Source organism: Hyperoodon ampullatus (assembly GCF_949752795.1).
Source record: "Hyperoodon ampullatus genome assembly, chromosome: 1".
Lineage (NCBI taxonomy): Eukaryota > Metazoa > Chordata > Mammalia > Artiodactyla > Ziphiidae > Hyperoodon > Hyperoodon ampullatus.
Genome location: NC_136914.1, coordinates 162,424,987 through 162,438,336, shown reverse-complemented (window position 1 = coordinate 162,438,336; position 13,350 = coordinate 162,424,987). Strand labels below are relative to the sequence as shown.

General features: G+C 55.9%; 2 protein-coding genes across 3 annotated transcripts in view; one reads left to right on the top strand and one right to left on the bottom strand.

Moving 5' to 3' along the window:
- Positions 1-4,187, top strand: part of NSG1 (neuronal vesicle trafficking associated 1) — a 30,130-nt gene extending 25,943 nt beyond the window's left edge. Inside the window, exon 5 of the mRNA XM_079706732.1 lies at positions 3,667-4,187. Within this exon, the coding sequence (XP_079562858.1) occupies positions 3,667-3,867 (201 nt within the window). The 3' untranslated portion in view covers positions 3,868-4,187. The remainder of the gene's footprint in view (positions 1-3,666) is intronic.
- A 261-nt stretch (positions 4,188-4,448) lies between these two features.
- Positions 4,449-13,350, bottom strand: part of STX18 (syntaxin 18) — a gene marked incomplete at its 5' end in the record, with an annotated part of 121,744 nt that continues 112,842 nt past the window's right edge. For both annotated transcript variants that reach the window (XM_079698411.1, XM_079698412.1), the window contains 4 exons: positions 4,449-6,443; positions 7,139-7,219; positions 9,633-9,702; positions 11,179-11,237. In XM_079698411.1, coding sequence (XP_079554537.1) covers positions 6,348-6,443; positions 7,139-7,219; positions 9,633-9,702; positions 11,179-11,237 — 306 coding nt within the window. In that variant the 3' untranslated portion in view covers positions 4,449-6,347. The remainder of the gene's footprint in view (positions 6,444-7,138; positions 7,220-9,632; positions 9,703-11,178; positions 11,238-13,350) is intronic.

Here is a 13,350-nt window from a genome sequence, read left to right as displayed (position 1 = left end):
TGAACAGACGGTTTGCCCCTGCAGAGTGGCCAGGCTCCCCAGTGCCCAGGCGTGTCAGGACGCCGATGACAGAAGGGCATGCATGACCTCAGCGGTGCCCCTGTGGGCTTTTAATCTTTGCTGTCCACTGTGCTGCGCTGGCTGCAGTCCTCACAGCAGCCCGGGCGGTGACTCATCAGCCCCTTTCTATAGACGAGGGAACTGAGGCTCAGGCAGAACGTGGACTCGGCCTGTAACGCGACCTCCTGCTCCTGCTGGCCTCAGCCCACAGAAACGCTGCATAGCGCAGTGCCGGGCCGTAAACACACTGCGTCCCTTTGTCACTTCTCTCCTGGAAGTAGCTAGCTGGCAGGTGTTTCTAGTCTATATTTCAGGGTCAATGACCTGGTAAGGAGACCAGTTCTCCGTGGGGCAGGGCGGTATCAGGGCTGCGGGGAAAGCATGCGTTTATTATTTTCCCTTCCATCTTCACTAAACCAGCGTCAGTGAGCCATGCATCTCTGAGAGGCCCTGGCTCAGGGAACAGAGGCGGATGGATGGATTTGCTGTCAAATTCAACTTATGTATAAACCTCTTCCAGATCCCAGAGCTGTCTAAACCCCCCTGCCCCCAAACCACATCCTTTCCTTCACCACCTGCCATCCTCCCAGACCCGTGAGTGTCTGTAGCCAGGTGGGCCAGGGCTGGACCAGGCATGACGCCATCACATCCGCCAGTAACCACGCCAGGTAGCGCTGCCCTCCCTCTGCCGAGTGGCCACACCTGCCCCTTCCTAGTGTGAGCAGCAGAGCTGGATCCTGATTGGAGGCCACGGGGTGGGCACGGGGCTGCAGGGCCTGTGGTATCCCCAGGGCCTGGCCCAGAACTGGCGTGAGCGGCTCTGCACCCGATGGGCAGCCCACCTGTGGGAGAGCCTGTTAACCTCAGGCTGACACTCCTTTTCGCAGACACAGGGCTTGGTGACCCCTGCAAGAAGCATCCGGACGGAGAGGGAGCTCGCTCACTTACAGGTGGAACAGGAGGCCCTGGGTCACACTCGGTCAGGCCTCTACATTGGCTCAAATGGGAGCTTTTCTAAGACCGAGACGTGGTCCCTTCTCTCGTCCACAAATCATCTGTTCGGCCCTGAGTGGCTGCTCCCGATACCAGGCAAATGGACCCGCACAGTGGGGAGGCCTCCCGGTCCAGTGGGTGACGTGCCGCCTGGTGCCCGAAGAGGGCCTGACGAAGGCTGTGGCGTTCACTGGGTTCCCCTGGTCCTGGCCTCAGCAGCTCCTCCCGGGCAGCACCTCCCCCTTCCAGCCCAGCCCCCTGAGCCCTGCGGACAGAGCTCCGCCACACCCACCTCTGAGGATGCTGAGAGCCCAGGCGGGACCGGGTGTGCAGGGCTGGGGCCTGACGAACGCTGGCTGAACTTGAAGCTGCCAGGGCGTACAGTCCTGCTCCGGCGCCCTGGGGGGACCTCGCTGCCTTCTCACTGTTCTGCCTTTGGGCTGAGCAGTCACCATCGGCAGCTTTGCGGGTGGCGGGGCGACGTCTGGAGTGCACTGAGCAGAGGCCCAGGTTGGAGCTCGGTTCCCACATTGCCCTGTGGTCCCTTCCCCTCTCTGCATCTCACTTGCTGTGACTGAAATGGGACTAACAGCTCAGAGGGAGACATCGTGCCCGGAAGGCACCTGGCCACCTGTCAGAAGGAACCGGTATGGTGGCAGGGCTGGGATGTGGAGACGGGCCTTGGGTCTGCAGAAAGACCCCAAGGAGCAGCCCCTTAACAGGGAGACAGAACTAACCCGCCTTTAGCTTCTGGAGGCTGAAGAAAGCCGGGTCGGGCAGGGACAGGGCTCCCAGAGGAGGTCCCCCCGTGCATCCCAGGCTGGCGCCCACGTCCACAGGGTAGGAGCCACCACCGGCCATCCTGGTGACCATCAGAGACTCTGTCACGGTCTCCATGCTGGGCTCACGCAGAGAGGCAGAGGAGCGTGTCGAGCAGCGGGGTGTCCTGCTGGGCCCCAGGAGTTGGTAGAATCCTGGCTGCGCTCTTGCCAGCGAGGTAGCCTTGGCTGAGATGCTGCTCGGGGGTGCTAGCCGGACCCTGCGGGCGGTGCTGGGAACTGGGGGGGTTCAAAAGTCTCCCTGGTGACTGTGAAGGTAGCCAAGGCCCAGGACCCTTGTTCCTGCAGTCTCCCTTCACTGTGTGACAGGGAGACCTTGGCGTTCCTGTAATGCTTTGGTTGCTTAGAGACACATGTAACGTGCCTTCCGCCAGATGGAAGGTTTCTCTCTCTCTCTCTCTCATTAAAGCCGCAGCTGGCAGGCAGTGGGGCTCCCTGAGGTCCTCCTGGAGCCCCGATGCTGTTGTGTTGCGCTGCCAGCCCCCAGGGTGTTGTCCCTCTCCAGGCAGGTTAGTCCAGGCGATCAAAGCCGCTGAGAAGGGAGCGGTGGAGGGCAGGCAGCTTCCCTGTGGAGCCCCCCAGAACCTGCTCCTGTCACAGCCCCGCACACCCCGTTGACCAGAAGGTAGCCCCATGGCTTCTACTGGCTGCCGGGAGGGCTGAGAAGCGTGTCGCGAGCTGGGCCCCACGCGCCCGCCTGCCACTGGGAGAAGGGTCAGGGGAGGCAGAGTGCAGCCCGTGACCCCTTCCTCAGGGCCTGGCGAGCAACGTGTGGAGACGGGGTGGGCGGTGGCTTAGCCCGGCTGCTGGATGGACAAGGGAAGGCAGCCTGACTTTTTGGGGGCCCTAGACCCCCGGTGAGCAGACGAGAGCTAGGGACTGACCTCCCCACCCCCGGCCTCCCCAGGGTTCCATGGGCTGTAGGGAAGTGCCTCTCCCTTAGCGGACAGCTGCCCCCCGAGAGCCCCCCACCCTCAAGTGCCCTCATGGGGTCCTCGTGGCTTCCTGGGCTCTCTGGATCTCCAGGTCACACTCATAGCTCCCTACCAGGCCCTTGCAGGTGGTGTGTCCTGACCCCCCAACCCTTGCCTTCTCCCCAGCGTTTGTGCCCTGTGGCTCCGCACCCTCTGCTCCGGCCGCGGGCCTCTCTGCAGCCTGCGTCCCCATCCTCCTGCCCCGAGGACCAGCTCCTTTGGGTCAAGTGCCCCCAACCCCTGCACCCAGGAGCCTTTCTGACTCCCTTCCTTCGCTGTTTGAATATGTTGCTTCTGGTGGACATGTCAAAAGTTCCATTGTTGGGCTCCCCTGGTGGCACAGTGGTTGAGAGTCTGCCTGCCGATGCAGGGGACACGGGTTCGTGCCCCGGTCCAGGAAGATCCCACATGCCGCGGAGCGGCTGGGCCCGTGAGCCATGGCCGCTGAGCCTGTGCGTCCGGAGCCTGTGCTCCACAACGGGAGAGGCCACAGCAGTGAGAGGCCTGCGTACCGCAAAAAAAAAAAAAAGAAAAAAGAAAAAGTTCCATTGTTTTCTAGGAGATTTAAAATAAATGGCAACGAGTGTGAGATCTTTAAAGAAGCAAGAAGGCCTGCTGTGTAAGTCCCGTCACCACGGCCTTGTACAGACGTCCATCCCGTTACCATGCAATCAGTGTCAGGCAGTCAGCTCATCTCTGAGTTTCCTCCAAGCCCAGGGAGGTGCTCAGTGACCACGGGTTGGGTGCTACCTGGAGACTCACGGGCCTCCCTCCTGCATCGGTGCATGCTTGTCTTTCAGAACACCCAGTGCATCCCAGAAGGCTTGGAGAGCTACTATGCGGAGCAAGACTCCAACGCCCGGGAGAAATTTTACACCGTCATCAACCACTACAACCTGGCCAAGCAGAGCATCACCCGCTCGGTCTCGCCGTGGATGTCAGTTCTGTCAGAAGAGAAGCTCTCAGAGCAGGAGACTGAGGCTGCTGAGAAGTCCGCTTAGCGAGATGGGCAGGTTCCTTACAGTGTCACTTGAAGGTAACAAAGGGACTTTGAGGGACATTTCATTAGATATCATTACTGATAATTTAGAGGTTACTCATGTATGGTGCAACTGCTTCTGTTTGCTAATGCTGCTCTGCAAATACAGCTTGCTGCAGACCACCCACGGGCATAAAATCAAGTGCATATCAGCATTGCTAAAAGAGCTCTGACACCACTTTCCATGGTAAAGAATCTTAATTTAGCAACTTTACTGGGATTTATTGGATGCTGTCAAAAAATAAATTTACACTGGATATGCAAGGGGATCGGACTTCAGATAAATGATGCATTTTGTGGGATTGATTTTTTTTTAAACCACCTTGCCGTTTGCAAACCTTACACCATAGCCATATCTAGAGTGATCCCTTGCTTTGCCAAGAGCAAGCTGTACTGCACGTTTCTTCCCACCTCCCCGCCAATGGCAATAGTGCCAGTGGTCAAGATGCACCATAGTGAGCGTCAGAGGGAAGGAAGGAAAGATGCCATCAGGCTGCAGTTGTGCCCTCACCTGCCCCGTGCTCACTCCTGAGTGCGCAGGCACTGCAGCAGGTCGGCTCGGGCAGGGGTCACTGCTGCAGGCAGAACGCTGCCTCTCGGTACAGAGGGTGCCCGCTGGGCAGGGGAGCCGTGTTTCCCTCAGTGCATGTGGACTGGGTCAGAGCATGTGAGGTGGGGACTCTGGGAAGAGGGGACCCTGGGCCACAGGCTGCAGAACCCGTCACCCTGTAGCTAGTCCGTCTGCTCTGTGATGGGCTGAGTAGGAATGAAACCTACAGGCCCTTTTGTTCACATCTATTATGAATAAGTTTGCACCGACAGCCGTATTAGCTACTTAGTTTTAAAACAATTAGCTGGGTGAGAAAAGTGAAAGTGTAATTGCTGGTAAGCCAAGGCTACTTTAATTTTTATTTTGTGGGACAGATGTAACTCCTTTGATGTAAGAAACAGGCAGGAAAGGCTGGGAGGGGGGCTGGCGTCGCACCTTGCAAGTCCAATTATGACATTTTCATTCACCATCTTTGTAAGACAATTACGTTTCAACCTGAATCTTGACATTAAAGTATATGTTTACAAAATTGCCAGTTAGATAAACTAAATGTGTAAGATGATTAAATAGAAAAAAAAGATGTTCATGGACATTTTCTTCCATGTTATTTAAATGTGTTGTTTCTGGTGGACATGTCAAAAGTTTCACTGTTTTTTTAGATCAAAAATAAATGACAAATAGTGCAAGATCTGTTGCGAACAAGCATGGTGGTCATGGCCGACTCCATTACTGTTTCCTGAAATGTGCTTCCAAAACATACAGTGTATTTTATTATCAAGGGTGTTGTTTGGCAACAATGACCATGACCTCGGAGCAGTGGGTGGGCGCAGAGTCATGGATGTTGTGAAGCTGTGCTGACGCCTAAGAGCAATAACTACATGCCAGAACTTCTTCTGTGTAGAGATATCATCTATCAGCAAATTCCAGCCCATGTCAATGCAGTGTCAAGGCAACCCTATTTGTATTTTCTAGGAGACATGTATTTTATTGACTGTAAGCTCATTCACATGTAACTTTTGACATTTTCACTCTGTGCAAATAAAGAACACAGGATCCCTGTGATGCTCCCCGGACTGTCTGTGCAGAGCCCTTGAACCCACACCCTGGGGGCCCAAGCGCACCGGGCGCTTTCTGCACAGATGTGGCTGCAGATGCCTTGTGCCTGAGTACAAGCGGGTGTTCCTGATTCCTGGGGCTCGGCTGGGTGGAGAGGCCCAAGTCCTTCTCTGGACGAAGCTCCGTGGGCCCCAGTGGCCGGAAGTCGGGCCTTCCCCACCCCCTGCCATCTCCATCAGGAGAGTGTTGGGGGCAGCAGTTCTGGGGGGAGCCAGGTCCCGTCCCCACACTTCTTCCCGGACAGGAGGCAGGTGGGCCCGCACTGACTTTCTAACCTTGGACCCACCAACAATACATTAAATGGCTGTAGTTGTATTCACTAGACTCACAGGGCGAAGGTGATATCTTTTCTACCGCACGATGAGTCTGTGTATCAGTTGGCTGAGGCAGACAAGAAGCCACAGGAAACAATCCATCATCTGCTGTGAGGAGCTACTGGCCAGCGCTCTTCCTGCTGCCACCGGGAGGGAAAGGCCGGCGCCTCCTCCAAGCCTGAGACGTCTGTGGAGCAGGAGGCCCGCGTGCCCCGCTCCCCGGGGAGGCCCCGTCAGGTGCAGGAATCATCACCCTCCCGGTTCCTTCCCTCTGGCCGCAGGATTGCGACGCAGACCACTTTTAGTTGTGTTGTTTTCTTTTTCAGCTACTAAATGGGCTTAAAACCACAAGTCGGGTGTCCCTTTTGTGAGTACATATCTCAGTGCCCCCTCCCCACCGATGGCTCCAACGCCAGGGACCACGACAGCGCGCCCAGCGCGCCGTCTCCCGGGTGTGGCCGCCTAGCTGTCGTACCAGTCGAGGAAGAGCAGGGAGAAGGAGCACATCACCAGGAAGAAGAGCACCCACACGCGGAAGCCGGCGTTGTTCTTGATGGCCTGGGGGCGGGGCACGGGGGGTTAGGCTGGAAGGGCTCTCAACTGCCGCGTGTGTCTGCACATGCTCTCCCTGCGGGGCTCTAACTGTGTGGACTGCTCAAGCCTATGCTTACCTTGCACAGATGGCTTAATTATTAAGCAAAACCAAAACGTGGGTTTAAAGTCTGTTAGACAAATGGGCTGCATCTCCCTCTCTGGTTAGCCATCATGTGGAGATCATGCACAATTCTCCCAGGAAAAATGGCTCATGTCCACCCCAGGGTTAAACCCACACAGACAGGATGAGAGCGTGTGTCCACTACCCTGACGTGTGTTTCCTAGTAGTGCGATGGCAGTGGTGGTCTAAGAACGGTCCCACGTCAACCCAAACCTGAAGACTGCACTCAGAAAATAAAGTCCACTCAACAGAGTCTACTGTGGTAGCCCTGTAAACAACGACCAGGGCTCTGGGTCCTTGGAGGGTGTCCCACAAGCCTCTCCTGTGGGGCCCAACCCGGACTCAGGGAGGGACCCCTGTGCCCCAGCTGGCTGCTCTGCAGGGCAGTGAGTGGGGTCCTGGGCTTGGCAGGGTGGAACGGGCCCATCCAGCGCACAGTCCTGAGACCAGCCCTGTGCATGTGGCCCTGACCGGGTGGACACTACGGCCTGGACTCAGCGCCCCTCCAAATCAGACACGGTGCCCCAAGAGTACCCACCTCTCTGATGTCTTCATTGCCCTCCTTGATATTCTCAGTTGCTCCTACTACTAATTGGTGAATATTGTCAATCTCAGCTTCCTGTCGGGGGAGAAGAGCAGATAAATACAACCGCCACCTCCTTCCCCGAGTGTATGTCACGATAGTAACAGTAGCTGACACTTACTAAGTGCTGGGGCTTTACACACCATGAACCCATGGGTCCTCATAGCACCCGACAGGTAGGCAACACTCTCATTTACAAGAGGGAAACTTAAAGCATAGAGAAGCCCAAAGTCACACAGCACCCAAGTTGCAGGACTGGGACTGGACCCGGTGCCTGTGCTCCCTCCACCCTGGCTGGCCACCTTCCTCCACTCACTGGACAGGAAGAGTTCAATCGCAGGGTGGCTACCACATGCCAGGGGCTTCAAAGCACATGTGGCTCTAAAACATACATGCTAGCTTCAAAATGGCACTTTGTATATCACCATTTTCTCTCTCTCTTAAAAAAAAAAAAAAAAAGCTAAAACTTAAAAATCAAAATGGTATGCAGGATGTTTGCAAAAATTTTACTCCAAATACTTGGAAAGCTTAAACATGGGATCCTGGGCTTACACAGGAGTGGCTGGCTCATCACCCACCATTGCACCCCTGCACCGGCTGTGAACCACACTGAGGTCTAAGGAGCAGGCCTATCTCTCCCTCTAGGCGGTGGGGAGGGAATATAGACGAGTGTGGGTTTTAGGGAAACCTGACTGATACAGTACCGCAGAGAGGAAATCGATCTTCAGCCATCCGATTCCCAGCAGTGAATGCCACATAGTCTAAGGACCTGAGGGCCAAGGACTGCTTTGCTCCAAAATCTCGCTTTTTTAGAGAATCTCCAAGTGGGAGCTGGCTGACCACGGCCACTGTTCCCATGAGAGGATGGCTAAGAACCACCTTGCAACATAGATGAGGAAGCCCAGACAGACTCAGCTCTTCTCAGGTCTTAGAAACCCCGAGGGAGCCAGGCAGGGCTCAGCCTGGCTGAGCACCCACTTGTCCTTAGAGGCAAAGGACAAATCCCTGCAAATCCCTCCCAGGTTGAGGCCCAGAGCCCTGGGGGTGACACAGGGTGGGGCCCTGAGTGGCTCTCTGCCACCCCCTGGGGCACATGTCCAGAACCCTGGGACTGCTGCTTCCTAACCGAGAACCAGCCCCCAACTGAGAATCAAATGTGAAGGGCAATCAGTGCTCCTCAGTGGCTGGGCTGAGTGTAGGAGCAGAAGCAATGGTCGTGAAAAGTAAGGGCTTTTAGTGCACTTGGGCCCCAGGACCTCAGAGTACTTTGCTGCACGTAAGCAGCCCTGCTGTAGTGAAGGCCCCTGGCCCGTGGCTCTGGCCGCGCTAGTGAACAGTGCATTACCCAGGTCTGCCACAGCCATGCCCACAAACAACAACGGCTCCTGGGTCCAGGACTGAGAGCCTGAGGGGGCCCGGATCCCATTCGCCACCAGAGAGTGACGCAGGTGACCTTAGCCCCGCTTTGCTGAGGGGGAAAGGGCTCCCATCACATGACGCGTGACGGGAACCGGGTGGGGGCCGTCTGTCTGACTCCATCTGGGCTCTGAGCTCCTCCCGCCACGCCGAGCTGCCTCTAAGGACAAGTGGGTGCTCTGAGCGGGAGACATCTGACTGAGCTGTTTTCTGTGTCCGGAGGCTGAACCATCAGGCCATCAGGCTTCCAAGTGAAGGCTTAGCAGATACATATTAGAATAGTTCCTGCAACATGCTAGTGAAAAAGGCAACTCCTATGAACCACCTTGTGTACCCAATGTGCAATGATTTGACTCTGGCTGTGTGATTTAGGGGGCATTTTGTGAGTGGAGTATCTTAAGCCAAGTAGCCCAGTCTAACACAGTGGAGAAAAATAATTTTGTTTTTCAAACCCTTCCAGTCTGTGGATACTAAAAACAACAGGGAGAATTTATCAGGTGTCTGAAAATTTTGCCAGTTAGTGGCTGCTGGAAGAATTTCAGAACTGTAGGCAGGTAGAAATGACATGACAATCCACGTATGAGGACAATCACATTTCCTGTGAGGACGGGACACCTGAGGTGGCGGGGACCCGGCATTTGACAGGGCCAAGTCTGAGCCTGTAACACCGCCGACTGAAAAGCTACTACTCATGCATTGTGCTGGGTGCTTTCCATGGGTTATCTGGGAGCCTTACGACAACCATGCAAGGGCCACTCTATTTTACAGATGAAAAAACTGTAGTTCAGAGAGGCTCCCCAGCTTCCCAGAGGGCATCCAGAACCAAAATCGAGCTGCCTCCCTCCCCCACGTGCTCCGCTGCACAGGGCTGGGGCGTGTGGAGAGCTGCCCCGGACTGCAGAGGCTGCTCCCGGGGAAGGGGAGGCTCTGGGCACACAGCTGCAGAGGCCCAACAACCTCAGAAGAAATGTCCCGAGTTCTTAGTATATCCCCGTTTTAAGCTAAATCTTAAAACCACCATATTTTTTCTTACTTGTTGTAAAACCTTCTCTGTGAATATCTCTTGGAGTCTGGAAATTTCAACCACTTTCCCTTCGATTTGCCTTCATAAAAAAAATAGATTACACATTACCTATTAGTACTTGGTGATCTTAACAGCAGTGTCACACATGTCTAAAGAAGTCGTCTCTTCTAAGTGAAGGCATGAGAGAGGGAGGGGACGCCGCGTCAGGCTCAGGGAAGGAGAACATGGGCAGAGGCAGATTCACTCTCCTTACTGGTTCCCCTTTAACATCCCTCAGCTTACTGGGGCATACTGGACTCTTTGGAAACCCACTCCGCCCCCCTGCATAAGCTGGCTCTGGGGCCCAGCCTCCTGAGCCGGTGCCTGGGCCACGCAGCTGCGCCCAGTCACACAAAGCAAAGTCTCCTTTAATGCCGAGCCCTGTCCTAGCAACACAGTGACACATGGAGGGGATTCAAAAGAAAACGTCAGAAGGTAACTTTGTTACCTCTCAGTAGGTCAGGGGGAAGAGTGCATTCACCGCTCAACCCAACTCCCTGTTGAAAGGAAACCTGCTTCTGGCTGAAAACATCCCACACCGGGATATCAGCAACTAAGTGTGCGGGCTTCTCCCCGTCTCATGGGCAGCCAGGGTGACCCTGGGGCGGGCCGGGGGGTGTATGTCTAGAGGCTGAGCTGACAGCTGCTTTAGCACAGGCAGCGGCTGAGCTCCCAGCCCAGGAGGAAGCGGAAATGTTCGATGGGGAGATGATCCCTAGCTGTGTCGCTCGGGCCTCGAGTCCCCCTAGACCAGGTGAGGGAAGGAGAGGAGACTTGGGAGAAGAGTAAGGAGGGGTGAGGGCGGGGAGAGCGCCATCTCTGAGGAAGGACTGGGAGACCCGCCTGCGAAGGTAGAGACAGCGGAAGAGCCGGGGGCAGCGGCCAGAGGGAAAAACCTGCACTCAGTCTCCCTCCAGGGCTGCACAAGTGCAACATCAGGATGCATCTTCTTTTGGGAAGTGACCACAGTGCAACAAGAGTTTTGGCACATCCTTTCAGAATGCTCCCGGCATTCCCAGGGCAAGAGGCCTGAGTGCCTTCACCGGAGGGCTGGTAACCGTACCTGTGTGGGCCACAGCCACGGGCCTTCTGCGTGGCTGATCCCTCTGGTGAGGGAGCAGCTGGATCCCAGTGGAGCCACCTGCAGGGCTTCCCTCTGTCAGCCGTCCCTCACGAGGTCTCCCTTTCATTTAGAGTAATTAAGTGTAACTAGCCCCCACGTGGCAGTGGTCATTACGTTTGGTGTCATCTGCCATCATGAGCCGATCCTCTTGGACGGGGCAGCAGCACCTGGGAGCCTCGTAGCAGCCCGTGGGGTTATCTCACAGGCCCACAAGTCGAGGGGAGTCAGTGAATTCAGGCAGTTTCCTTGACCCCCTAAATGGCGGGAGGCGGGCTACATTTGGCCCAAGGGCCACATGTGGATGCCTGGGCACCAGAGTAAATTAATAAAGTTCCTAGTTTTGGGGAAAGTTGTAAACTAGGCCATCGGCTCACAAAGGAACCACACACATACCTCACTTCATCAAACAGGCTGTTCATTTCACCAATCAGGCGCTGATTTTCTTGTTCGAACTGTAAAGGAAACAAACACGTTAAGGATGACCACAAACTGACTAGAGAACACAGCCAAAGGCAAGTGTCAAGCAAGGCGTGTCTGTGCAGAAACCTTTGATCCGCCCTCCAAGAATCACTCCGGAGCCCCTTTCCAGCACGGATCGTGGCGGCATTGCTGGAAGACCCTGAGTGTTCGTGTGAGGATAGCCAGGCCGTAGGAAGAAAATGAAACCCCGTGGTGCAGCGGGGCTGCCTGTGGCTGGACTTTCCATCTCACTCATTTGAACCGCAAGCATGCAAGCCGACTCTGATTGGGAGCGCGGAGGCCTGTGGGTCAGCCCCGTTAGGCTGGCCGCCCTGCTCTCCCTCTGGGCCCTCACGACCTCCTGATATCGTCCTCTTTAAATGGAGCGGTGAGGCTGTGCGGCCGTGCTGAATCAGGGTAGTGGCAGGACCGCACTGGGACTCAGTCTGATTGCAGAGCCTGGCCTTGGTCAGTCGCCACAACAGGGACAGAGGCCCAGGAGCTGGAGAAGCTGCATTCCCGGTGCTTGGGATAGCACCAGGCTTTGGGGCTCAGTCTGGGTAAGGACGCCACCCCAGCACCCGGGGAGTTCATCAGAGCTGAGCTAACTCTGCAGGGTGGACAGCTGCTCTTCCAGCCATCCTGCCAGCTCGATACTGTCAAACGCGAGGACGGCGCGCATCTGAAGCGCCGCCATGGTGTGGGACCAGGAGGAGCTTGTCGTCCACGATGATGACTCAGGCCTCATGCGTCCACTCCTCCATATCTTCCCCGACGGGTCCCACGTGTTCTCAGCTCACGTGCCACCTTCTCCATGATACCGTCCTGGGCCTCGGAGCTCAAGGTTATTTCTCATTTTTCTAACCGTGGCCTGGTATCTTCTCAAAATCCCTTAGAATATTAGCCATTTTCTGCCTTGTACTGAGTTGTGCGTGTCTCAAACTGTCTGCACGACTGTGAGCCGCTCAGGTGGGAACCGTATTGGACCCACACACATTGGAAAAGGCCGCTGTCCACACTCTGGGGCTTGGTCCACCAGGGAGGGGGGCTGTGCTCTCACCTCCGCACCTGCCCGCGCAGCAACCTTGTTACAGCTGCTGGCCCCTCCGCACCCCTTACCTCCGCCTTGCTCACTCCCGCGCCCCGTCACTCAGGGAGGCTTCCTCTAGCGGGGCCTCCTCAACGTCAAGTCCTTTTCCTCTCCCTCCAGCCCCTCCGCGAGGCTCTCCGCTGGCAACCTCCCTTCCTACTCTGCCAGTTTTACTTGGCATACTTGCTGTATTCGTTCCTTCCCTGCTATCTAAGTTCTGCCCTCATCTCTCATAGTCTTCTTCGGTCTGCCCTCCATTCCGTCAGTCACATGCCGGCCCTGCCCCTGCACCCTGCAGATCAGGTCTGACGCCAGGTCCACGAGCCGGCCACCCCCCAGGCCTCTCCCCAGGCCTCTCCGAGGGCATCTCCTGCCATCCCCCGCCTCATCTCTGCACAGGCTAGCTCTCACCCTAAGGTGGATTTATCCTCTGGCTGGGCAACTCCAACTGGTCCTTAGAAACCCAGCATAGGCACCTTAGTCGTCAGACGCAGCAGGTCAGGTTTTATCATGTTCTACCATCCCCCTCTCTTTAAAGCTTCTCTGCTCTCACCTCCATCACTGCACTCCCACCCTTGTTCGGGGTCTGGCTCCCCTCCTGGGCGGGGTGGTCTTTCTCCTCTGGACCCTGAGCCCAGCACAGGGCCCGAAACACAACAGGGCGCGGGTTCCCAGCACCAGCTGCTCATCAAAGCACAGAGGCCTCCACTCCACCCCAGGCCACCTCAGAGGCCGAGGTTGGTGAGGCTCCAGGAGGCCAGGAGCGGTGGGGAGCCTCCTGCAGGGCCGGGGAAACCGGCAGGCTGCCTTGCTGGCCGCTGCCAGGGCACTGCCACGGCCCTTCTAATTATGTGTCAAAAAAGCTATTTAAGGGAATAAAAGCATCACTTTTGAGTCTGAAAGAATCAGCTCTGTTAACTGTCAACAATTACTTAAGAGTCTGATATATATGAAAAAATACAATTACTTCAGCATGTGGGTGCTAATTTGACTAATTCTCTCAGGTACTTTACTCA